This window comes from Rhinichthys klamathensis, unplaced genomic scaffold (genome assembly GCF_029890125.1).
Source record: "Rhinichthys klamathensis goyatoka isolate OS25496 unplaced genomic scaffold, OSU_Roscu_1.1 h1tg000281l_1, whole genome shotgun sequence".
NCBI lineage: Eukaryota > Metazoa > Chordata > Actinopteri > Cypriniformes > Leuciscidae > Rhinichthys > Rhinichthys klamathensis.
Window position 1 is genome coordinate 3,086,831 of NW_026606800.1, and position 27,864 is coordinate 3,114,694.

Here is a 27,864-nt window from a genome sequence, read left to right on the forward strand (position 1 = left end):
GTATTCATTTATTTAGTTTTCTAATATCATATAGCATTGTCCTGTGTCAACCAATCACAAGTCTTGCCTTATTCTGTGTTCTCTTCTTTCCTCTATAGCATAGTCTTTTTGTTTTCACGATTACCTTGGCTGACACACACGTCAAGTCATGTAAGTTAACTGATTTTCATTCTATCAGGATTCTTTTTGGCCACTCAGCCATATACATGAATTTTAAAAAAGCTGCGTTAAAATATTGCTTCTCTTGTTCTGCTAATTTTAATTTGCAGGCATCCAATGGCACAACAGCTGCTACTGAGGTTAAAAGATAGATTGATTTCTGTCATCAATAGAGTACCTATTGATTTTGAGTACCTCCTATTTGTCTCCACCCAAGAGTTGCAGTTTATTCAAGCTGGCACACAATACATGGATATTCCTGCAGAGTTGGTGGATGGTCTGCAAGAGTTGATTTCAGTGCTCAGGTCACATCTGTCACAGAATACAGTTCCTCCTCTATTTAGTGATGTAGCCACCGTTTGTTGGAGTGGGAATGTAGGACGGCCAGAACTTCAAATGAGTTGTGACACACTACAGACATTGCTGGATACCTCTTTACCCCTAGTTCATTTAGCAGAAATGCATGGCATTTCAAGGTCAACTCTTTACAGAAGAATGAAGGACCATAACATTTCAGTGAGGGCATGCTATTCTTTAATTTCTGATGACGAATTAGACCAGAAAGTCAGAGCCATTAAGGGAAGGATGCCGCATGCGGGCTACAGAATGGTCAAAGGAAATCTCCAAGCAATGGGCCTTCGTCTTCAATGGAAAAGAGTGAGGCTGTCTTTGCAACGTGTAGATGGTGCTGGTATCATTTCCAGGATGATTCAGCTTCGTTGCATTGCTCGACGACGGTACTCTGTTCCTGCTCCCCTGTCTCTCGTCCACATTGATACAAATCATAAATTGATAAGGTAAATGAACGTCTTATCTGGCAGAACTTATTTTACATTTGTATGATGTTGCTTGTTGACCAATGCACTGTGTTGTATGATGTGGGAGTTCTACATAAGCCTGTAATAAACAATGAATAATATATTTTTTTCAAATCCATTTTTTTAAAGGTATAACATTGTCGTCTTTGGAGGTGTAGATGGATTCTCCAGGAAGGTAAATGTTTTCTATTCATTCACAAGGTATTTACCCTCATTAATAAGTTCACAACATACATGGTACGCATCTACCTCTTTCATAGATTTTGTATCTGGACACAGCAGCAAACAACAAAGCATCAACTGCTTTTGGATTCTTCATGGAGAGTGTTCAGAGAAATGGATGGCCCTCAAGGTATATATTTAATTGCAGGAGAAATAAAAAAATGAGGTGCTGCTGATTATGAAGTTATGTCATATATGGGGGGAAAAGCATTTGCTTTTCTTGCAGAGTGAGAGCTGATCAAGGGGTGGAAAATGTCGACATTGCCAGGTGTATGTTTACTGTCCGAGGAACAGGCCGTGGAAGCTTTATAGCAGGCAAAAGGTTCCATAACCAGAGGTAACAAAATGAACTTGTCAACATCTACTGTTGGGTTTGCTGAGTAAAGCTTTGAATGTCATATTTGTGGGGAGTGTTGGCCTAGTGGTTAGAGCAGCGCGCTTGCACCCTGAGAAGGATGCAAGTACCCGGTTTGATCCAAACTGCCTGCACTCTGGCTCCCTAAGCAAGACCCTTAAACCCAGATTGCTCCCCAGGTGTCGCACAGTGGCAGCCCACTGCTCCCTGAGGGGATGGGTTAAGATGCAAAAGTGAATTTCTCCATTGTGAGATCAACATGTTCATTGTCTTTTATATATTCACACGTCTCTAAACACTAAAAAAAAAAAAAAAAAAAAACAGAATCAGAGGCATCAGCCCCTCATATACTGAAGAGAACTTACTCTTTAATTCAACATTATTTCACTGTTGGGGCAAAATACAGAATAATAATGACTTAACAGTAGAACCTGAATCGCCCGGCTGCCATATAGGAACATTTGAATATTCTAATCAATTAAGTTTGGGACCTGCTTGAGTGTAAAAACCCTGTATGAATACCAATGTTTAAAACAGATTTTCATATGACAATAAAATACATTATCATCATAGGATCAAATTCTAATAATAATAATAATTAACAATTATTATAGTAACAAACGACTATAACTTCAACACAATTTGTAACACCTCTGACACTTTCTGGAGCGGTCAACACTTAATAGCAAATGCCATACCCATCCTTATCTGGGAAACAAGCAGAAATGCCAAAAAAGGAAATGTTTTTCAATTTTGCTTTGTATAAATTTGAGACTAGTGTATAACACTCATGAGACAAAACAGCTTTTCTGCCTTTCTGTCTGGTCAGCTTTATTGAATTGTATGCTGACACTTATATAAAAACACACACATACGAGAATAATCATTTTTCCATCTGATTCAATGAGTAAGTGTCCACACTTTTGAGTGGTGCTGTGAATATGCTTCAATTTATATCTGATCTCATTAATCGACTACTCACCAGAATAACTGATGACTAGTCGATTATCAAAATAATCAGAAGTGGCAGCCGTAGTTCACACCAGGACATTTCAATCCGGAGTGGAGAGTATAGGAGACAGCAAACTACAATCAGTGCCAAGGTGTGTACACTGTCCAATATAAGCTGTGACTGCCAACTATAACCAGCATGCCATGGAGCATGTTGGAAAGAAGCCATCTTGACAGAGGATAAACCCACATCCGGTCAGACTGACATAATTGACCAACAAAACAACACAAACATAATGTCATTAATGCTTCTTGTCAGTCTTATTAATAAAATAATAGTTTACCTTCAGCTCTGTCAAAGCAGCTGCTATAAAAAAATGGTCTTTTGTTGCACAAAAGCAGAGTATTGCTTACTCCACCAGAATGAGTAGGATTATCAAAAAAGTAGATGTTGACAAGTTCATTTTGTTACCTCTGGTTATGGACACTTTTGCCTGCTATAAAGCTTCCACGGCCTGTTCCTCGGACAGTAAACATACACCTGGCAATGTCGACATTTTCCACCCCTTGATCAGCTCTCACTCTGCAAGAAAAGCAAATGCTTTTCCCCCCATATATGACATAACTTCATAATCAGCAGCACCTCATTTTTTTATTTCTCCTGCAATTAAATATATACCTTGAGGGCCATCCATTTCTCTGAACACTCTCCATGAAGAATCCAAAAGCAGTTGATGCTTTGTTGTTTGCTGCTGTGTCCAGATACAAAATCTATGAAAGAGGTAGATGCGTACCATGTATGTTGTGAACTTATTAATGAGGGTAAATACCTTGTGAATGAATAGAAAACATTTACCTTCCTGGAGAATCCATCTACACCTCCAAAGACGACAATGTTATACCTTTAAAAAAATGGATTTGAAAAAAATATATTATTCATTGTTTATTACAGGCTTATGTAGAACTCCCACATCATACAACACAGTGCATTGGTCAACAAGCAACATCATACAAATGTAAAATAAGTTCTGCCAGATAAGACGTTCATTTACCTTATCAATTTATGATTTGTATCAATGTGGACGAGAGACAGGGGAGCAGGAACAGAGTACCGTCGTCGAGCAATGCAACGAAGCTGAATCATCCATGAAATGATACCAGCACCATCTACACGTTGCAAAGACAGCCTCACTCTTTTCCATTGAAGACGAAGGCCCATTGCTTGGAGATTTCCTTTGACCATTCTGTAGCCCGCATGCGGCATCCTTCCCTTAATGGCTCTGACTTTCTGGTCTAATTCGTCATCAGAAATTAAAGAATAGCATGCCCTCACTGAAATGTTATGGTCCTTCATTCTTCTGTAAAGAGTTGACCTTGAAATGCCATGCATTTCTGCTAAATGAACTAGGGGTAAAGAGGTATCCAGCAATGTCTGTAGTGTGTCACAACTCATTTGAAGTTCTGGCCGTCCTACATTCCCACTCCAACAAACGGTGGCTACATCACTAAATAGAGGAGGAACTGTATTCTGTGACAGATGTGACCTGAGCACTGAAATCAACTCTTGCAGACCATCCACCAACTCTGCAGGAATATCCATGTATTGTGTGCCAGCTTGAATAAACTGCAACTCTTGGGTGGAGACAAATAGGAGGTACTCAAAATCAATAGGTACTCTATTGATGACAGAAATCAATCTATCTTTTAACCTCAGTAGCAGCTGTTGTGCCATTGGATGCCTGCAAATTAAAATTAGCAGAACAAGAGAAGCAATATTTTAACGCAGCTTTTTTAAAATTCATGTATATGGCTGAGTGGCCAAAAAGAATCCTGATAGAATGAAAATCAGTTAACTTACATGACTTGACGTGTGTGTCAGCCAAGGTAATCGTGAAAACAAAAAGACTATGCTATAGAGGAAAGAAGAGAACACAGAATAAGGCAAGACTTGTGATTGGTTGACACAGGACAATGCTATATGATATTAGAAAACTAAATAAATGAATACAAACAAGATTAGTTGTTGTCAGAAGGACTTTCAACTAAAGAAGCATTTTCCTGAAGCTACAGATCTATGTGTGAGCCTTGATCAAATGAGTGTTCCAATTATTTGTAATTTTGGTTTATAGTCAATCTTGCACCCAGCACCCTAAAACCATGTGATGTACGCAGTTGTGGTCATGATTATTTTCAGTAATTGAATAATCTGTTCCATGTTTAGTATTTAGCTGTCTATTGCTGAAAATGACAATAAATACACAATCATACATCAAGTTAAACAATCTGTTATTTATTTCTTTGTCTATGTGTGTGCATTAATTCTATCCATCCATCCATCCATAAACTGATATCAGTTTGTCTAATGAGTGCAGTCAGTGCACACTGCACACTAGCTCAAAAAGAGTAGATCGACTTGTTTGAGCTACCACAGTTTCCGTAGTTAACCTGTAGTGAAAGCGCAGCTGTTGCGAGCTTTTATGGTTGCGAGTTAGCAACATGCACGCGCAATATTTGCCACTTCAGCGACACGGGGACGCAGCGACGTCACATTCTCGGTGGTAACCCGGATGAGCGGCCATTATGGAGGCACTCGGATGTAAACAACGGCATGGATTGCACTGTTAATGAACACATTGTAACACTAAAAAACAGAAAAAACCCCGTGGTAGATGCGAAATCATATAGAGATGGACTCACCGAGCGCATCGGCGAACGTTATCAACTAGCCGTTCGCGCACTTTGCTATCCTGTCTGAATATATTTAGATATCTAACCTAACACCATCACAAAACGTGAACTAAGTTAGTAAGCTTACAATTTAATGTAAATATCAACAGACTAGGCTAATAACATGACACCCATTATTTTAAACCTGTTTTATCTACTTACCGACAACTTCACGGCTGCTCCCTCCACTTGCTGGCAAAAAGCTGCTTGCTGGCGAGTGGCGCGCGAACATGACTTCATTGTCAGAAAGATGTCGTTGGTGTAGACACTTGTCAATCAAACATGTCTGACCAACAGAGAAGCACCCGCCCACTGCGGAGCGTTTGTTTCAAAATGATTCAATCAAAAAAAATTGAACTTCAAAACTTTTTGCACTTCAAAAAAAAAATAAAAAAAAAAAAAGATTCAATCAAAACAATTTGAACTTCTAAATTTTTTTTCACTTAAAATTCAAAAACAAAACATTGAAAAAACACATTTTCTTTAATTCCCCTTTTTATTCACGGGGTAATTTTTTTTTTTTTTTTTTTTTTTTTTGCATTTGAACAGTCTTTTCTTTGATTGAAAATATATTTTTTTGATTGAAACAACTTTTTTGGAATTGAATGATTAAGACACAAATGTCCTACCCATGTATGGCCCAAACACAAAAAAGATTACTTCAATCAAAGAGAACGTTTTCAATCAAAAAAAAAAATGTTCAAATGCAATTTTTGGAGTCTCAAATATTTTATTTGCATTCAAAAACGATTTTCTTTATTTGAAAATGTTTATCTTTTCATTGAAGTGACTTTTTTATTGATTCTGTTATTTGTTTGTTTGAAGCAACTTCTTTTTTGATTGAATGATAAAGACACAAATGTCCTACCCATTATATGGTCCAATCAAAAAACAATGTTACTTTAATTAAAAAGGTTGCTTTAAACAAAAAAAAAACGGACTTCTATCAAAGAAAACATTTTCAATCAAAGAAAAGCAGTGTTCAAATGTATTTTTTTGAGTCTCAAATATATTTTTGGATTCAAATACTTTTTTTCTTTGATTGAAAAGTTTTTTTTTCATTGAAGTGAAGGTTTTTTTAATTGAACATATTTTTTTTGATTGAAACAACCTTTATTTTGATTGAATAATAAAGACACAAATCTACCTTCATATGTGGCAACCACAAATGTGGTACTTTCGTGAGCATCCATCTGAAATAAAATGACAAATAGGAAACTCTACGGTCTCATGCACAGATATTCATACTGAAAGCCACGAGAGTGCAAATCCTCATCAAATGTACCATTTTGGATAGGGTCTTAGGCTGCAGTTAATTGTGTAAAACATACAGTAAGCTTTTGTCTTGTAATGAGGACAGCTTTTTAATGTGACTGTGGATAAAAGTAACCTTTTCAAAGTCTCAAAGCTGTTTTATTGTCGGTAATTGCAGTGTTTGGCTCTGAAATTCTTAAGCACATCTAATTTACCTCTACCATTGTTTTTTGCACTTTTGCAGGCTTCTGAATCTACAGGACCACAGCACGGGAAATTATATTTTACCTGAGTAAATGAGCTTGCAGAGTTACATCTGATTAAGATGAAAAATACTGTGTATCGTAATTAATAATACAATATAAAATGGCATTCGGTTTTATCTTCGCTGGCTGCACACAAAAACAAACACAGCACAAACAGTGCAGTCTGACTCACGAACTAATGACTCTTATGATTTGATTAATATATTAAATTTGATTCATTTAATATACATAAATATATATATATATACAGAGATTTATATATATATATATATATGTACGTATATCTATGTATGTATACAGACAAACATTTTTGATTTCTTGTAATTATGCCGACTTTTATTTTCAGGTAGCCTCTAATCCACTTTTCCATTACCTAACAAAGAGCAACATTTATTTTATTATCTCTGTTGTACGACTAAGAGGATTTTTCTGAAAGGAAGGACAAAAACATTGTTTTTTTCCTGCCCTATTTTCTTTTCCGCCTTGTCGTTAACAGTGTAGGCCTACCAATGCAGCATGTTTTTTTTGATAATGCTCCGTCTCTTTCATCTTCCAGCATGTCGTCTCTGGAACTAACCTGTATGCGTGCTTCATTCGTTACTCGTGCATGTGCATGAGCACTGGCTCATTTAGTATGCACTGTGTTCACTGGGGAGCTGGATGGGGTTTTTGAAGTGAGGGCAAGTCCCCTACATTTAAGGCCAGTTGATTGACAGTTCATTCCCTCACCGGGATCCACACGCCTGCATTTCCTGCGTTCTCTTCGGGGCTCTGATCCCACCAATTGGACTGTCACACACTCAGGCACACAAGCACACACACATACTGCACTAACAATTAAACATGCCCTGTTGCACTGGCAGCTCTGAGGTGGATTTTACTGATCTGTTCACTAACCACCACCTGTAACTGACACCACCCGTAACTGACACCACCCAGAAAATGCCAAAGCTGATGAACTGTGTTGATGAATTACAGGAAGGTGGCAATGCCAATCTCTAGGTGTGGTGAAGGGTGTGTGATAATGTGGGGCTATTTTAATTCAAAAGGCCAAGGGAACTTTATCAGGATGCATAGTATCCTGGATCCACCAAATAACTGGCCTTTAAAAATAAAAATCTACCTGCCTCTATGGGAATTTAACATAGGGGTGTCCTGACTTATGCACCCTGTATTTTAAGGAAGAACATTTATTTATTTACGATACATTATTCATTCACAAAGAAAATTGGTGTCCTTAAAGGTTGGATTTTTCCTCATTTTTTTAATTAAGGCATTAAGATCAATTTCCAAAAGATGATTTTTTATTCCTCTTTTTAGTCAACTTTAGCATGGGTCTGTTCACTTACAGTATGCTAAGCACTGTATGTTTCAAATGATAAGCCGCATTTGATGTCAGTGAATGATAGACAACCATTTGGATTTCCTGCCCGACAAATTGCAATTACCACACGTGAGTCAGACTGCAGCTGCGTTAACGATCTGTCCGTCACGGACTGTGTATATATAAATATATATTTATATATATTATTATAACTACCCCATCATATCATTTTGAGCAGCAGAAGCTAAATATTTTGCTAAAAAATAACGTTATAAAAATATCATCAAATGTGACATATTTATTAAATGTATTTTTAACATTAGTTGCAAGTAATTTTTGTTTTACTTAAATTAGTTTTAGTTTTTTTAATTAATTTTAATATTTTTTAAAGTATTGCGAGTACTTTTTTACCGCAGACATTAAGAATGATTTTTAAAGTGTAGTTAAGGTTAGTGGCGTTGCTACTTATTTACTTTCCAACACTACAAAACTGAATTTTTTTCTGTAGCCTACATAAAATTAGATTGTTCTCTTTGAATATGCTTTCAAAAAGAAATGAAGTGTTTATTGACTGGAAACATTTTAAACATGTTGCGGTGGTATATGTATTGAGTGATTTTATGCTTACAGACTCTGTAAAAGTGTGTCCTCATCTGCACCTGAATATTTTACCTTTAAGAGTGTGGTATCCTCCTTATGGAGAGATACATATTGTGCCCTTAAAGTATTCATACCTTTCACTTTGTTCACATTTTACTGTATTTTTTTAATGGATGAATTGAATTGTCTGCACCTGCACACAATACATACATACGAAACAAAAGGGAATACAATTGTGTATAGTTGCAAAATAAATAAGCTTATCAACTTCTAAAGAAAGGATAACACACTTCTGTATCTTTTGTTCTTGACATTCAATCAAATTCTATGGCAGAAATGATTCTGTCACTTGGTGTAAAGTAGCCATGATTAGACCCTTTTTATGATGGGGTGAGAGGATAAGCAGGATCAGATGTGAGTCGGACTCAAACCCAGTCGCCTGATTAATCTGTCGCTAATTGGTGTCCTTAAAGGTTGGATTGGTGTAATTATGTAATCCACAACTCCGACGTGGATTGTTATGGATATCCATATGAATACCTTAAACCCATTATTCTCCGAGGTTGTTGAGATTTATGCTTGGATTCATTGAATCACTCAATACGCAGCACAGTTATATGTACACTAACCTTCACAATTTAGCTGGTTCTATAATTTGCACTGTTTACATGTGTCCATCTGTCAGAGTTAAAGTCAGCATGAAATGGAAGTTGCGATAGTCTTTTCTTCACTATTGTGACGTATATCTGAGTGGAACAGCTTCATGAACAAGAAAAGATTGTTGGGCAGGATGTGATTTTGTCCATAGGGAATTAATTAGTTGTCTCACCTTCGCACCAGATAACACCATCAGAGAAGAGAAGAGATGCCTCTGCAATAGAGCGATGCAGTACATACTTACAGTACAGTTTCTCTGGATCTGTGTGATATGGGACTGACTTCTGGGTTTCCGTTCACAGAGAACTTCTCCTCACGCTGGCCCTTGGCCAGGTCTTATCGCTGCTCATCTGTGGGATTGGCCTGACCAGCAAATACCTGGCGGATGATTACCACGCCAACACCCCTGTGTTTCAGAGCTTTCTCAACTACATCCTGCTGTTCCTGGTCTACACTACCACGCTTGCAGTCAGGCAAGGTAAGGGGCGGCTCCTCTCTGGTTTCTGTGAAGTTTAATAAAAATACGGTCAAATGGAAACAATAACGTGAGGTTATCTGTAAGAAAAGGCAATGATAAGACCATGGGAACATACATTTTTTATTAAAGACTGTCAGAAAAAGGTTTTTTTTTCCCATTAAATTTCTCTCTGACATCTTCTGGGACTCTGGCAGAAACTTTCAAAACTACTAGCCTGTTTCTATACAAAAATCAGTCAGTCAGGTCCTGGCTTTAATTCTTATATTTTATATTAGTTATATTTTTATATTATTTATTTGATGTTTTTGTTTTAGAATATTTCTCTTTCTAAATAATAAGTTATTTAAAATAATATAGTGATTTTGATTAAAAAGATAAATTCATTGAATTCCACTTTTGTAAAATGTTTCCCTGAAGTAAACATAGAATGTCAGCTTCTATTTATTTGTAAATAAATTGTAAATAAAATGATTTACATATAAATTGTTTGTAAAATGTCAAATTTGTATAGACTGAACTAAGTAAGGTGCCGTTTACACGATGGCGTTTCCAACAAAAAATGGAAAACTTTTTATCCGTTTTGGACATTCATTTACAGAACAATGGCGTTTCGGGGGCCTGAAATTCGCAAACTTTTGAAAACGGGTTTCAAAGCGCGAGGGCGCTATTTTAACGATCTAAGCGCATGGTCTAAAGCGCAGGGCACAAGTGCACAAGTCCGGAACCACTTATATTAACAACGGGAAAAATGGTTGGCACGCCCAGCGCATGGTCTAAAAGGGTTGTCCCTATTCTCTTAATAAGTAATGGGTGTGTTTTGGGCGTAACGTGCAAAAAAACAATCAGAGTGTAATTTCCCATTCCCTTTTCGAAGCCAGTTGCGCTTGCGCCTGCGCCATGGTGGATTCACTATATGTTTCATTAAACAAAGTTCGGGAGGAGCACGTTCAAATAATCAATCCAATCAACTTGTCATCAACAATCATCTTGTCTATCCTATCAGCATGAGAGGAAGCATATATATATATTCACTCAGTCGACTCGCCTACATTTCTCGACAGTTTTTCAGCATCCCTCCACCACCCCGACTCCTCACTCTTGGCTTGTTCCTTCCACAGCCAGGAATACGGGGGGAGTACTCTATGGGTTCGGGCTGAACACCGAGCCCGGAGCCCTCTCCTCAGATAGCACGCCAAATATGCACACCATTTATTCTATCCGACTTATTTGTGTGTGAACTCGTGAACTAGATGGCACAATTTGCAAACGGAAAGACTGAACACGGCGTCTCCAGAGTGCAAAAGGATCTGCTCGTGCGCGAGGTTAAAGCGTGCAAGCAGACCATCTACGGGGCAGGCCGGATTCCACCATATCTTTATGCACACAACATTAATCTTTTACATTGTAATCTTTTTATTTGTAATATTTGGCATGTTTGTGTGCTGCTGCTGCTGCACTGTGTGTGTAATAAGCAGAGTGTACGCGCATTGTGGACCAGCCTATAGGCGCACATTACTAAATAACAAAAAAATACTGCGCCATTGACTTTAGACCAGGTTTTAGTTGGTCTATTTCAGTTCCCTCAAAATAGCAATGTGCCAACAATGCGCCTGAACAATGCGCCCAGCACGCCCATGGGTGCACAAATAGGCGCAAATGCATTTGCTATTTAAACAATGTGGCGCAGGACGTGAAAATGATAACTGTGTCAAGCTGAAACTAGCAAAAAACACTTGCGTCACGGTCACGCTTGGTGCTGCATTGCGCCGGCCGGGTGTATGATAGGGCCCCAAGTTCTTGAAATCAATACCGTTATCGTCTCAGTGTAAACTACAAAAACACGAATTTGTGGAAACTGTGACGTCATGCTCATGCGTATTATGTGTTCAATCTATAAGCGTGTAGTGTTTCTTTACAAAGTGACATCGCCAACTACTGGCCTGGCAGCAGAATACAGCGTTTTTGTTCATTACCGTGAACGGGGATCGTTTTGACAACATTGACGTCTTGTGTAAATGTACCCTAATTGTGGGCAAACACTCTGTCTTTTGTTTATGTAATAGTACTAACCGAAACATGTAGGAGTGCATAATAAGCCTTGTCTTAATGCAGATGTGGTAATTATATGTTTCAAGTTTCTAAACATTTAATGTATAGAAATGTCTAGACAGCAAGTCAGGTTAAAGGTGTCAAGCTCAAGTTTTATTCCTTAATTGATTTCATGTTCAGCCTCTCGTCCACACAGAAAGCTTTGACACAATTGTTTTCTGGCATACTTTCAGCAGGCTAAGAATAGATATGGAAAAGAGTCGTGTTCTGAGCTGAGAAATATGCCAACTCACAGTCTATTTATAATATATCACATGTCTTTAATCTTTTTATACAGAAATGGGGTTGTTTTAATAAGCTCCTTTTCAGACCAATAACGGATAATTCATGTTTTTGAAGACTAAACAGGACCGTTAATGATTTTTGATAACTCTTGGAATCACCATGAGCTTTAATAATTTTATACCAGAATTAATAATAAATATTATTACAGAACTCTCAAATGTTTTTGTATAAACCTATACTGTATAGGTTTATACAAAAACATTTGAGAGTTCAGTATATTTGTCTATTGGAATAGAATATTTCAATGAAAGTGCAAGATTTTATGTCTATTTAACTGGTAAGTAATCATGCCATAAGTGGTATGTCTATGATCAATATTGCAATATAAACTTCAGGATGATTGTCCAAAGACTTTAGATATACAAAGACGTTGCACTCATTTTATTATAAATGGGAGAAAGTGCAACCTGCAATATGGCAGTATAAGTAACGCCTTCTAAAAAAAATAGCCAATCGCTAATTGGTAAAGTCATTGCTTCACTGCAGCTGCCTTTAGCCAGAGGCTGTCAGTGTTCTGAGACGCACGTTTAAGACTGCGCTTGTGCATTGGCTGGTCCAGCCTGAAAAATGCATGTTTTTTTTTGTCATGTTTTAGAAACAAAATTCGAGGCACTTGTTGGCAGATTTCATTGATGATTTCAAATATGAAAATGAATCATTAGTTTGGTGAACAGCTTTGGAGAATTTGATGTTTCTCCATTCAAAGAGATAGGAGCTGCACTTGTATGACTGAAATAGTTTCAAAGATGGCCGCCGAGTGAAATGACTTGCCTGAAAGGGACTTTGGATATCAGACTTTTACTAATTAAAAAGTAAGTAAACAACTCAGCCACTTAGATATCACCACTTTGTGTCACGTCAAAATCAAACTTGAAATGGCCTGAAAACATGATGACTGTGGGTTTATTTTAATGAGCAATCAGCTTGGGGAAATTAAAGGTACATCTTCGTGTCTGTGACAGACTGTGTTTACCAAGAATGATTGATGATACGAAAATAAGTTGACTATTAAAAAAAGAACAGCTGAACATCAATACACAAATAAAATATATTGTTTAAAGTGTTACTGCCTTTAGTTATTATTTTGGAATAAATGTAAAAATGCATAAAACACTAACTTGATGAGATTTCTACTTGGTTTTAATAAATAGTCAAGACAAGTCACCTTTATTTATATAGCGCTTTTTACAATACAGATTGTTTCAAAGCAGCTTTACAGAGATAACAGGAAAATAATGCAACAAAGTTTGTTTCTAGAAGAAAATAGCATCATAATTCAGTTTAAGTAAGTTCAGTGATGGTTCATTTTTGATGTAAAAAAGTTATTAATTTAGTTAATTTATATATATAGCTAGCCGCTCTGGAGAAAACCGTGATGTCATCGTCCAGCTCAGTTCAGTTCTCATGATGGTATCAATGCAGGCAGATCAATAATATTGTTGAATATTAAATGTCCTCAACTAAGCAAGCCAAAAGCCAAAGGTGGAAAAAGGCGACAATGGCAAGGAACTAAAACTCCATCAGGTAACAGAATGGAGAAAAAACCTTGGGAGAAACTAGGGTCAGCCGGGGCCAGTTCTCCTCTGGCCAAAGAACGAACAGTGTGATTATGAATCAGGCAGCACTATAGGTTAGAGATCAGATTGGATTGGAACATTCAGAATATTAGAACGAAAAAAATAGAATAAAAATAGAATTATACATCTTTTTTTCTTTTTTTCTTTTTTTGATGTAATGTAAAGTAATGTTTATTTAATCTGAAAAAATGTGACTATAACTGGGACATGAATTTACATTTGATTTGTTCATTTCAGAACACCACTGACATATGGGCCCCCCCCCCCCCCCCCCCATATAGATAGATATCCCGCCCCCCCCCCCCATTATGCATCATTTTAATTGACAAGCCTAGCGAATCTTTAATTTGAAGCATGCAAACATTGCACACAAAGACTGCGTACAAACTCATTATTTCAAGCTCGCTTCTCTGATTGAGCCGTCGGGTAGACACGTCAAAACTGCCCCTGCCAAATTGGCCCACTCTCTTTGTTCTACTCCAGTGACCAAGGAGTTGTGTCTGCAGCCTCGGTAAACATGGCCACACGCTTCTGAAAGTGGGCAGGGAATGTATGCTTTTAGACTAACGAGAGTGCAACAAAAGCAGCTGCCTGTCAGCCGTCCTGTGTCCACGAGCTCCGGCCAAACAATGACGCTCATCTTGTACAGTCCGACAACGTAGAAGCTGTCATCTTACAATAGCCTTGGTAAAAATGAAACTTGCTTTTCTCATTTCCTTCCTGACGGTCGTCTCTTCTCACCTCTTCTGTGTAGCTGTCATGACCCATGTGCTCCGTTCAAATTGGATTTAAGCCCTGAAACTGCAGAAGTGAAGAAGGACTATGGAGGGATATCAGTCTTCGCTCTCTCTCTTTCCAGTCACAACTACATCACTTTTTACCGGTGCATGCAGGCATAATCTGGTTTCCTGTACTAATGCGGCCAGGCAGATATTAATTACTCGAGGCTAATGCTGATGGCTTACAGAAATGTTTGAAGCGACAGCGTTTTGCTCTGCCGTGCTTTAAGCCTGATTCATATTATGGCAATTCCAGAACATTACTCTCTGCTGATGATCAGAGGACATATTAAATACACCTTCAACATTTAATATTTTAGAAAGCTTTCAGTTGCTGAGGAACCTTTGAAAATGGAACAACTCTATCAATATTTGATCCCGGTGGGTATGTCTTTTGTATTTGAAAAGAATCGTGTTTTTCTGATGCTTCTGTTTGTTTCAGATATAGTTTTCTGTTCAGACACCAATTTCGTTGTATAAATGGCCTTTTGATACTGTATCAAGTGAGCTGCATTAGTATCAAGTTCGCTGATATTGAAAGATAAAATTTAAAGAATAGCTTTTCAAAGCATGAGAGAAGCGGTGTATCAGAATAGCCCATTTACCTGGTGTGAGGATGCAAACCGAGCCAGAATAGCTCTTGTTCCAGTAGGACCGTGTCTGCCCAGCATATGGCTTTCTCTCTCCCATTGTTTCAGGAATAGAGAACAAATACAATTGCATGCCAGAATTCTTCTTACCAATCTGTCGGAGCTGTACCATGGCTGCCAAGTGGACGCTGGCAAAGAGAAACGAGTGCGTGGCAATAATGGTTATAATCACAAAAAGAAGCTGAAAACAGTTTGCTGCGAGGGAAGTGGTAGGAAAATAGAGGAAATTGTGTGTGTGCACTTGTATTTTAGCTGCTTTGCCTCAGATTTAGTGCTGTCCTAAATATCGCCCTAAAACCCATTTTAGTGATAAAATGCAGTATTGACTGATGGGCATTTGATTATTTATATACACTGAACAAAATTATAAATGCAACACTTTTGTTTTTCCCCCCATTTTTCATGAGCTGATCTCAAAGATCTAATACTTTTTCTATGTACACAAAAGGCCTATTTCTCTCAAATATTGTTCACAAATCTGTCTAAATCTGTGTTAGTGAGCACTTCTCCTTTGCCGAGATAATCCATCCACCTCACAGGTGTGGCATATGAAGATGCTGATTAGACAGCATGATTATTGCACAGGTGTGCCTTAGGCTGGCCACAATAAAAGGCTACTCTAAAATGTGCAGTTTTATCACACAGCACAATGCCACAGATGTTGCAAGTTTTGAGGGAGCGTGCAATTGCCATGCTAACTGCAGTAATGTCCACCAGAGCTGTTGCCCGTGAATTGAATGTTCATTTCTCTACCATAAGCCGTCTCCAAAGGCGTTTCAGAGAATTTGGCAGTACATCCAACCGGCCTCACAACCGCAGACCAAGTGTAACCACCCCAGCCCAGGACCTCCACATCCAGCATCTTCACCTCCAAGATCGTCTGAGACCAGCCACCCGGACAGCTGCTGCAACAATCGTTTTGCATAACCAAAGAATTTCTGCACAAACTGTCAGAAACCATCTCAGGGAAGCTCATGTGCACGCTCGTCATCCTCATCGGGGTCTCGACCTGACTGCAGTTCGTTGTCGTAACCGACTTGAGTGGACAAATGCTCACATTCGATGGCGTCTGGCACTTTGGAGAGGTGTTCTCTTCACGGATGAATCCTGGTTTTCTCTGTACAGGGCAGATGGCAGACAGCGTGTATGGCGTCGTGTGGGTGAGTGGTTTGCTGATGTCAACGTTGTGGATCGAGTGTCCCATGGTGGCGGTGGGGTTATGGTATGGGCAGGCGTATGTTATGGACAACCAACACAGGTGCATTTTATTGATGGAATTTTGAATGCACAGAGATACCGTGACGAGATCCTGAGGCCCATTGTTGTGCTATTCATCCACGACCATCACCTCATGTTGCAGCATGATAATGCACGGCCCCATGTTGCAAGGATCTGTACACAATTCCTGGAAGCTGAAAACATCCCAGTTCTTGCATGGCCAGCATAATCACCAGACATGTCACACATTGGGAATTTTTGGGATGCTCTGGATCGGCGTATATAAAACATATATAAAACATATATAGATATATACAGATTTGTGAACAATATTTGAGAGAAATAGGCCTTTTGTGTACATACATAGAAAAAGTTCTTTTGAGTTCAGCTCATGAAAAATGGGGGAAAAAACAAAAGTGTTGCGTTTATAATTTTGTTCTGTGTATATAAATAATCAAATGCCCATCAGTCAATACTGCATTTTATCACCAAAATGGGTTTTAGGGCAGCATTTAGGACAGCACTTGTCTGTACAATTGTTATTATAAATATGTTGTGGATATTTATTTAAATTTATTTGGCTATATACACAACAGAAACATAACCGTTTGCATTGCACATACAGTCACATTGTACATTGTAGTCAGAATGCATAACTCTTGTTGAGAAAACGTCTTTGCCGAAATTATTTACATTCACCCAGTCTAAAACATGAAGATATTTCTGTCATTGTCTGTACAAATGTAAATAGTTATGTTGTATATATGTTGTAGATAAATAAATAAATATTTTCTTGTTTAGTTACTGTCATTTTATTAATTTGATTAACCAGCTATATCCATAACATAACAAAAATTTACAATGTACAGTCACATTGTACTTGGCAGTCAGAATGCATAACTGAATATGCAGTTGCATCCAAAATTATTTACAGTCTCTAAAACATGAAAATGTAGTTAACTATGTGTATTCATTATATACTATTGTTTCAGCTCAGGTTTTTACAAGAGCATTGTTTATATGTTCAGTTGAGATTCTTTGGTTGCTATAATATGGAATATCCGCTATAGTCACTAGTATCTGATTTCACAGATAGTTTGTTTCTGAATATAAAAATGTCTCCAAATGTAAAGTATTTGCTCTGGCTCTTGTTTCAAATGATTGTTGTGTTTGTTATTGTCATCTGTTGCCATTGTACAAGCAGGATGTGGCGGTTGGTCGGTGTGTTAATTGTCCCGCCCCTCCTCCACTGTGATTTGACGGATGGGTAAAAAAAGTGACAGCGATGAGCACTGCGTTTAACCAAAATTCAACTCTAGCCATCCAGAAAAAAACCCAGCAGGTTTCAGCATGGATAGACACTCAGCGCCTTGTCACGCTCCTGGCGTTTTTAAATAAGCTGTGCTCCCATTGAAAACAAATTTTTAAGAATATGCTGACGTTAGGAAAAACCGCTTCGGTGGACACATGGCCTAAGACCACCAGTCTCTGGGATTTAGCACAGAGTCTACTGCAGGTGTAGAGTTTCACTTACTCTGAGCCTTTTGGCCTTGAGCTGTGAAGAGCCACGCCCCCTCACATTCATCACTGCCATAATCTGACATTAGAGGCTTGTACAACTTGTACAGCAATTGTAACTCTCCCCTAGAGCTTCATTCAATAAGCTAATTAATCATTTTGATGCGATACCCCTAGTATTGATTTTACGCTGCTGTGATTTGTTTTTACTCTGGCATCTACATGTCTAGAGATGTGGCATCAGGAACCATTTGAATCGCTGATATTAGGGTGCAATTATTTTTGAGATGTTTCAAAGCTTGATTTCCTGGTGGATTGCAACAGCAAAATCAGTCAATTTGATCTTTTCACAGCTTGTCTCGGAAAAACATCCATTTAAAAAAATAACTTCTGGGTTTATTAGCATTTTGCATCCCAACATGAATCAAGTTTTGCCGGTTATGATGCTTGATGGAATGAATGGTAATGATTTTTTTGGAGTGAGTTCACATTATTCAAACTGTTGGCATTTGCTCTGTGATGACTTTTTGTTTCATGTTTCCTGGTATAATTTAGGGCCCTATGAAATCCATCTTAATTCCCCCCAAATTCTGTTCATTTTTTTCACAAATTAATTTTTTTCTGTTTTAAATTTGGTGGGGTACTGTTTTTTTTGTTGTTGTCTGGATTTATTAAAATATTAATTTTTTTAAATTGAACGATTTATGAAAAGCTTAACAAAATTAGATTTTTAGGGTCCTAACTGTTTTATTTTTTCCCCAAATTCTGTTTAATTCCCCCCCCAAATTCTTTTTCAGAGACGCACATAAAATGCAGACTCATATTTAAATAGCAGTCTTTTTGTGCTTTAATATTCACAAGAACTAGTCCATATCATGATTTGATTAAATGTATATCCTTTTGATTAATTCATCCAAATTTTGTCAAACTCTGTGACATTCCACATTATAGTGAAAATTAATTTTTAATAACTGGATTTGTGATTCGATGCATGTTAAAGCACTACTTACACTGCTTTTAGATGCATTTCAATAGCATAAAATACCTTGTTAAAACTATAGGTTATACAAGTGCAATGCATATTATGCATTGTACGAGGAGAGGTGGCCTCCACTTTGTGTTTGCAGTCAGCCATCACACCGTCTTCATTATCTCCTGTAAAATCGAGTGCTAGGATTGCTGGGTAATGTGTGCGGTCAGTGCTTTCTCCTTTACATTGATGATTACCCCAGAAAGCTTCTTTATTGGTTGTTTAGAGGCCAGCTGAATCCACTCCTTCTCACTGACACAGACTAGAAGTGTTGAGCTGGCAGGAGTGAGGGAAGAGATATATTGTTTGCCTTGACTCTATTCTGTTCTCCCCATGGACAGATAATCAATAAACTGTGTCCACACGATGATGGGGCGTGCATGCATCCTCCTCGGCCAGTGTTGAGTGTGAATGAGCCCTTTATGACCACACACGCATATATCCAATCCAATGCAGCTTTTTGGAGGTTGTGTTGAAGTGATTCTACAATGGCACAGACTCAGTTTGGTGCTGTCTCAGTAATGCCAAGGTCATGGGTTTGATTCCTAGCAAACATCACACATATAGTAAATGTAAATGAATAGGCCTACATTTATATGTATAAATGTTCATGCATCTGGTTAAATTTGGTCTGTTTGACACGTTTGGGTGCAAGTGTCTAAATGTAAATATGCAGATGAAGTCTAAGCACGGTATACAAATTGTCTGTGCACGGATGATGACCTACCTTCTACATTTGCCGAATACAGTACCTCACAATGGATCGTGAGCATCCATTTACAATGTGATGGATAAATGGAAGCAATTTTTAAGAGGTAACATAATACTGCACATTTTGTATACACTGCCAACACATTTTTACAAATAGAATGTAAAACAGTATACAGTATGTTACACTGTTGTCAAAACCTCATTACTTTTTATATTTAATTCAGCAAGTGATATCCAGTTTCATCTGAAAAAAAAAAAGTTAGTTTGTCAATGTTCTTGTTCTTTATTTATTTATATAGCACCATTTAATACATCAGGTGTTGGCCAAAATGATTCACAATTTGCTATCTAAAACAATGAAAAAATAACTTTTTAAGTAAAAATCAAGGTTAAGTAGGATCTTAAGGTCACCATGAAATCAAAATGGACAATTCTTGGTTTTTTTATAGAATATTTATGCGTGCACATTTTTTTTATTCATGTGCCCTCATAATAATCAAAGATTGCAGCAATAGCAAACCACAACGCTCCAATGATTCAATCAATTCCCGATGGACAAAATCAAGTCCCGTCTTACATTTTCTCTTGTTCGAGAGGCCGTTTCACTCAGATATACATCACAATATAGGGAAGAAAAGCATTGCAACTTTTGTTTCATTCCGACTTTAAAATTCTGTCATCATTTGCTCACCCTTATGTCAGTCATGTGCATGTTTTTTTATGCAGAACACACAAGGTAATTATTGAACAACATGCTTTCCTGAAAAGTAGTTTATATATTATTTGTGCAGAATGTTAATTCATTCAATTCAAGTCAGTCTACAATATCTGATGTACATCAACTGACATTTGCAGTTATATTGTTTGTAATGGGAGAACAGATAATGATTCTCTGGAAGGGTCCTTTAGTCTCTGGAGTGATCATATTAGTTCTATAAGGCTTTTAGTAATTGCCAAGGTAAATGTAGCTGGACAGAGGATTTCTGCATTATTTATTAATTTAACGGCTGCTTTTATCATAAGTGCTTCATGTTCTCCTGAGTATAGCTGTTTTTTCTTGACTACTGTATTGCATGTATGCTTTTACCTCAGGGCTTCAGGCTTTTCTTTGAGGTTTACACTGCATCATGGATCACCACTGATTTACACCAAGTTCACACCAAGAATAATACCCATAAAGTTAACTCTAACGATAAATATATTAGTGTCCACATCAACGCACAATAGCATTCTGTTTATTCTAAGCACGTGCTGCAGGTTAGTCGTCCGTGGCTTTAAATGCTTGAGCTCTTAGAGCACGATAGATTCTGACAGGTTGTCTGTGTATTAATCATTCATCAGCTGAAAAATGAAACGTTCAGAAAGTGATTCCAACGATATCGTTCCTCTGTGACACATTGTTATAGTTGTGGTGTAGACTCTGCTATTCTTTTATAATTAGAATGATTTGTATTTATGATTTGCCTTCTCACTTTCCATATGCTCTTAAAAAAAAGGTTCCAAAAGGGGTTTTTTTGCAGAGAAGAACATTTTTTTGGGTTCCTTTTAGTGAACAGCTCAGTAAAAGAACCATTTTTTCTTAGTGTGAAGAACATTTTAATAATCTAAAGAATGGTTCCAATAAAATAACCTTTTGTGCAATGGAAAGATGGAAAATGTTCTTAATGTAATGATGGCTGTAAAGAACCTTTATTTTAAAGAGTGTATATCAGTGATGTATTGTGGTCTTCTGAAAAGGCCAATGTCCCATTTCTGAGTTTGGGTTATTTATTGCAATATAACATCATGTGATTAATTAATGTGTGCGTATCAACACCATTTATTACCACCTTACACTATCAACAAGCAGCCAATATTTTAACCAATATATTGAGTGTTTATATTGTACTTCACATCAATGTCTCCTTAAGTTTCCTCGTAATGTCTCCTTAAACATTTTGTTCATTGCATAAATAATAACTAAAATAGTACAGTCCGAAGCAAATTGTGAATGTTTTATTGCACACTACTTGCTTATTTGGACCATTAGTCACACACACACAAACTCTTTCTACAAATCTGAGACCTACCACAAGCCATTTGCAAATTTGAGGACATATGGGCCTTGCACTGCCAGTGTGAGGATGAGTGGTCTGTCGAGAGATCCATCTTTAGAAACTCTCTGGTAACAGTGGGATTTGTCAGTGCTCTCTGGGAACAGGATTATTATATGGTGTCTCAGAATGACCTGTCTTTAAGAGTAATTTTCTCTTCCTTGTTTGACCAGCACGCTCTCCCCAGTCAGTCCCTTTAACAAGCTCTACGATGACATCTCTATCACAGCTGCTGCCTGTGGTCATCCTGTTAAAGTCAATATAATGGCACACCATTAACATTCTCACGAATGGGAGGTGGGAATAGATAATATGATTTAAAAGAAAAACGATGGAGGCCTCAGAGAACAGTTCAGTGTCATATATCCTTATAAAGCTGAGAGGGACAGAATGTTTGCTCAAATTACTCAATTTTTAATGTCGTTCCAAACCTGTATGGGTTTTTTTCTCCTGTAGAACACAAAAGGTGACGCTTAGCATAGTGTTCAATTAGGACAAGCACAAATGAGATCTATGTCAGAGGGCATGAGTTTAATTTGATAGTAACTTAAATTTAGATCTGCAGCCAGTTGCACAACATTAAGAAAATCCTTTAGAATTATAACTAAGGGTTTTCTTATTTATAATCTTATATTCTTTTTTTTTTTTATATCATGATAAAAAAAGGTTTTAAGTAAGATTGGATTACTTGTGTAACTAAATAGAAAAATGATCTGATATACTAAATAATGTACATATTTTATTATAATAATGAATTGTATCTGCAACAATGTGTGAGCATACCACTCTCTCTTCTAACTGAGAGATTTTCTGCTGCTTCTATCATGTTTCCATTAGGCTACTTGTATGCTCTGTTGTTGTTTTTAGATAAAGCGGATTTAAAGAGATAGTTCACCCAAAAAGGACAATAAAGTCATAAATTACTCACCCTGGTGTTGTTCTAATGCCGTATGCCCTTCTCGCGTGTTCTGGGGGTATACAATATGAAATGTAATGTATTATTTAATGAAAATCCTGACCTTGGCCATTGGTCCTTGCACGGCTACAAGAGTTACATTATTAGGCTATTATATTATAAAAAAAGTGACATGTAATACAATCCATGTACCATGAATATATTGTGTTCATCATAACAAGAAGTGATGCCTTTTCTGGGCGAGACGGAGTGAATAATGCGTTTACACTTGGCATTAATACCAAGCAGATCGGATCATAAGCCAATCAGGACACGGTGCGTTTACACCTGTCCACATCAAGTGGCTTCTGTATCTGGATAACAAATCTGATCTATTCCCGCGAAGAAGAAAAAAAAGGATGGCTCCGGTGCAAAGTCGACCTGAAGTGGTGGGTTTTCTTTTAAAAACAGTTTTCAGCCGGGGGACATTTTACAAATCTTGCAAAATGAGGAGGATGAAGAGGCTGCAAGCACTTATATTGTGCATAGATACCGTAATGAAAACGGTACAGAGAAACATATCCGAGAACGTTGCCAGTTGTGGTGGGAAAAAATGCACGTTCTTTACAGAAAATGAATGGTTCTGCAACTTTAGGGTGCGAAAGCAAACATTTCGGTATATTTGCGATGTACTTTGCACTCGACTGTATCGCAAAACCACACAGCTACGTGCAGTAATTCCTGGGGAGAGGAGGTCGGGGGAACAATGACAGTGGGCGGGTTTTGTGTGACGTCCACCTGTGAATGCAGACACGATGGCTGGATTGCGTTTACATTACACTGAGATCCCGATCACAATGCGTCCTCGACTACCTCCAAACCTGGACACACTGATCGGATAACTTTCCGATCAGAAGCGCGTTTACACTTGTCTTTTCAATGTGTATGTGGACAACATCCGGATACAGGTCGCATGTTAATGCCAAGTGTAAACGCAGCACGAACTCGCATGTCGCGTAGCCATGCACACCAATGGCCAAGATAAGGATTTTCATTAAATAGTACATTAAAGTGCATATCTAATACTCCCAGAACACTTGGAATATAGGCTACGACACGTGTTGTATGGGATCATTCTGATACTTTTGCATCTTTTTAAAAAAGCTTGATGCTGGTCGCCAGATCCGTTAACAAGAGGAACCTGAATCATTCCCTTCCGAATCTTTCAGAGCCGGAGAGCGTGGGTAGGAGCTGTCCATGAGCTAGCAGCAGGATCAACTTTATGACTCTCTATGGGCTTCTCCCTTCACTTTATGCCTCCACGTCTCCCTGATTGCCTGCGAGCTTCTCCTCCTGTCTATACGGTAATTTCTCTACTGTGCAACAGAGAGTCCCGTGGTTATGACGCAATCGTTAGCCTATTTTTACAAAAACGGCTTCTACAGGGCCATAACGTAAGATACAAAGTAATGGAGCCGAGGGGGAGAAAAAAAACCTAAAAAATTGATTTTTTAAAAATATGAATCGATTTGACCTACCAACTCGATTTTTAAATCAAATCGATTTTTTTTCCAGCCCTAACCATCAAATATGTCTGCAAATGTAATTATATTCTCTGCTTAATGTAATATATAGTAAAATGTTTGATTATCTTTGGGGAGACAGGCCTTCTCCTTGTTTGATTGTCATTGATGTTGAATGTATCTGCCCTTGCCTCATTTTACACTTTCTTATGAGAATCTTTTTCGTTCGTTTTATTCTTTGAAACCATTTAACAGTCAGACTTAAAATCTTAATTGCCAGTTGTTAATTCCATTAATGCTGTTTTTTTAGAAACTGAATAGGAAAGAATGAATACAGATCGACAGCCGGTATTGAAACATACAGTATAATGAACATATGCATTATAATGCATTAAGATCTCAGGAAATGTCACCTAATAAATTAAAAGAATACTTAACCCAGAACTTTATTTATTTACTGATTTAGTGATTGATTGTTATTATTAATAATTGTGTGTAAATCAGAGTATTAATACAGAATTATTTCAGGTCACCTTGCAGCTTGTTTGAGATATACTGACTTATACTTCGGTTATCAATAATATTCATCACATATTTGTCACTGTGACACCTGTCTTGGACTTTGTTTTGCCTTCTGTGTTCATGCACCATGTGTTTTCTTGTTAATCAGTTTCACCTGTTACCTTTCATCATCCTCATTAGTCATCATCACTCACCGTGTGCACCTTTTGCCACTCATTTGTCTGTGTATATAGTCTCCCTAGTTTCAGTTCTCCCTGGTCAGGTCTACGTCTTTACTGCTTGCTATGTTTGGTACGTGTCTTGTTCATAAACAATAAATAGTTTGGTAGTTATCCGTCTTCCTGAACGTGCCTCACGCAGCCAAAGCGTGACAATATTTAGCTGTGATGTTCCAATCCAAAGCCCTGAATTTGTTTCTAAAAGTAGTTAATGTATGGTTTTGTGGTTTATCCAGGATGCAGTGATGCTTAATATAATCCATTCCTCCCTTTAATTGCACAATATTTCATGCGTGTGTGTGTGTGTGTGTTTGTGTGTCTGTCACACAATCTCAATGAAAAATGTATTTATCCCCATGCTTAAATTGTTCAATTCTTCAACCGCTTCTCCATTTTTTGTCTTAACGTACAGTCCTTTTAGTTCTCTTACGAGAGGTTCTCTCGTATTGCGTAAGTTTAGCTTACGCTACGGGAAAGATTCATCTTCTCGAGATATTGAAGCCAAAAAAATTATCCTTAATTTTGTATTCATTGTCAACGCAGTGCAGCAGCTAGCAGACCTAGAGCAGGCCATCTCGCGTGCTTATTGGCTGCCCTGCTGCAGCCTACCAGTGAGCCCCGCGTGACGTCACACCCAATGAAGGGCGCTCGCGCCTTCATAGCGTCATAGCCCGCCAGAATGGGCGTGGCTTAGCGTATATAAGAAGGGGCTCATAGGCTGAATTCCCTGATTTTTCGACTCTTCAGCGAGCTCTCCGCATCGCTGGATCTGAGAGAAGCCACCGCCGCCGTCGAACAGCGAACAGCCAGCTTAGGACAGCGCTGAGGAAGCCGGCCGTCTTCGCCACCTTCAGCCATCCGTGCGAGCTACGCTATCCGGCGACGTATCCTTTTACATTGCATTCTAAGGCTGCGTTCACATATCGCGCCTAAAAACGCGTAGAAAACGCTGGGCGCGCCGCATTCTTTTTTTTCAAAACGCTAGGGCGGTTGCGCTCCGGTTGGTTCTTGTCACGTGACCTACTGTGCGCTTATGGTGCGCTTGCGGCATTCTGAAAAGTTGAGATGTTTTTATCTCGATGCGGCGCGGACGCGCCTGGAAAAAACGAGCGCGTCGCACCGCGACCGCGTCGCTTCCATTATGAGCGCGCAAACCGCGCGCCTCCATTTGAAATAATGAACTTGAGCGCGCAAAAGACGCGATATGTGAACGGGCCCTAAAAGAGCTATTTCTAAAAGAGCGCGAGCGTCTTTTTAAAGATGCCTCGCACTTCCTGCGGCTCGTGCAGAGCCCCGCTCAGCGTTGGAGACCGCCACGTGATCTGCGCTCTCTGCCTGGGCCTGGAACATGCAGAGCTCGCCCTCGCGTCCGGGGGCTGCGAGTTCTGCGAAGCGCTTCCGCTGTCGACCCTACGGGCTCGACTCGAAGTCTTTAACCCGGATGCAGCCGCTCCGCCCTCCGGGGGACCGCGCAGGAAGAAGCGCCGTTCCCTGAGGCAGCCGGAGCCCGTGGCCACAGCGACGCGCTCGCCGGAGGATCTCCCTCGAGCCTCGCTTTCGCCCTCCCCGCCTCCCCTCCCCGACGCGCAGCTGCCGCTCACGAGCCTCACTGCCGTCGCGTCTGAGGAGGAGGCCGAGGAACATGCCACGAGAGACTGCTGCTCCATCCTGGCATCGGACAGCGAGGAATGGTCGCTTCACTCCGGCTCCTCGTCGATCCAGGAATCCAGCCGTTCCCGCGTTGGAGCTGACGCGGAGCTTATGCGCCTGCTGACGCAGGCCGTCGACCGCCTCGGGCTCGAGTGGTCGCTGCCGAAGGAACCCGCGCCGAACAAAGAGAGAGAAAAGGCGCGCGTGTCCCGCCGCGGCCGGACCGCCGTCGAAGCTTATTTCCCTGTCAGTCCCCTTCAGTCAGGCTACTGCAGTGGTTCATTTAGCAGCCAACGAGCCGGTTTGTCCACCCTCTCGCCTGCACACAAACGCCGTTTTCACGGCGACCCAGAGAAATCTCAAAAAGAGTATTATGTCTGGTCCGGCTCACGCCGTCAGTGTTCTAAGTGTAGTGAAAGTGCCCACCTCCCAGTGTTCACCCCTACACACAAGCACATCAAATATCGTGTCACCCACAGAGCACACTCTCATAAAGCGCAGAAAAGCCGCTCGAGTGTTGAATGTAAGAAATGTGTCCACAGTGTTGTGCCCACTATCTGCCCGCTCTGTTACACGGTCAAGACAGCAGGTTATGAATGTAAGTCCCGTGCCCGCCAGAGAGCGTTCACGCTTGCTAACACAAACCTCCCCCCGGGCGCCGCCCGCGCGTTTAAGTGTTATCATGAAACGCAGGGCGATAATAAAACGCTCCCCATCCATTTTGATCGGGGCGTCAAATACATGTGTAAGTCTCGTGCCCGCGCAAACGCGCTCACGCTTACAGAACGCTTTTCCGCCCAAAGCGCCGCTCGCGTGTCAAAAAGTGAGGAAAAAAGGTTCCCCATCCCTTATGATTGGGACATCTCACACAAAGCAGCCGGTTTCGGTTTTCAGCGAGCAGCCGTTGCCCAGAACAGAGAGCAGCTCCGGTTCAGTTTCACAAGCCCGCGAATGGCGGCGATCTGACCCTGGAGGCCATTCGCCCCCTAGCGGCTCACATAGTTGCGTGGGAATCTATCCCGGGGATTTCGGAATGGGTGCTGAGTACAATAAAGCAGGGCTATACACTTCAATTCATTCGCCGTCCCCCGCGCTTTCGAGCCCGGACCGCGACGATAGTGAATACGGAAGTAGCACACCTACTTCACGCAGAAATAGCAAAGCTGCTGTGCAAAGGGGCTATAGAAAAGGTGCCGCCTTCTCTGAGCGAGTCAGGCTTTTACAGCCGTTATTTTCTCGTACCCAAGAAGGACGGAACCTTCAGACCGATCCTAG

General features: G+C 39.4%; 1 protein-coding gene across 1 annotated transcript in view; it reads left to right on the forward strand.

Annotated features, from left to right (window-relative positions):
- The window catches only part of slc35f1 (solute carrier family 35 member F1), a 116,689-nt gene that overhangs the window by 45,294 nt on the left and 43,531 nt on the right, over positions 1 to 27,864 (forward strand). Inside the window, exon 2 of the mRNA XM_056269131.1 lies at positions 9,636 to 9,811. Coding sequence (XP_056125106.1) covers positions 9,636 to 9,811 — 176 coding nt within the window. The remainder of the gene's footprint in view (positions 1 to 9,635; positions 9,812 to 27,864) is intronic.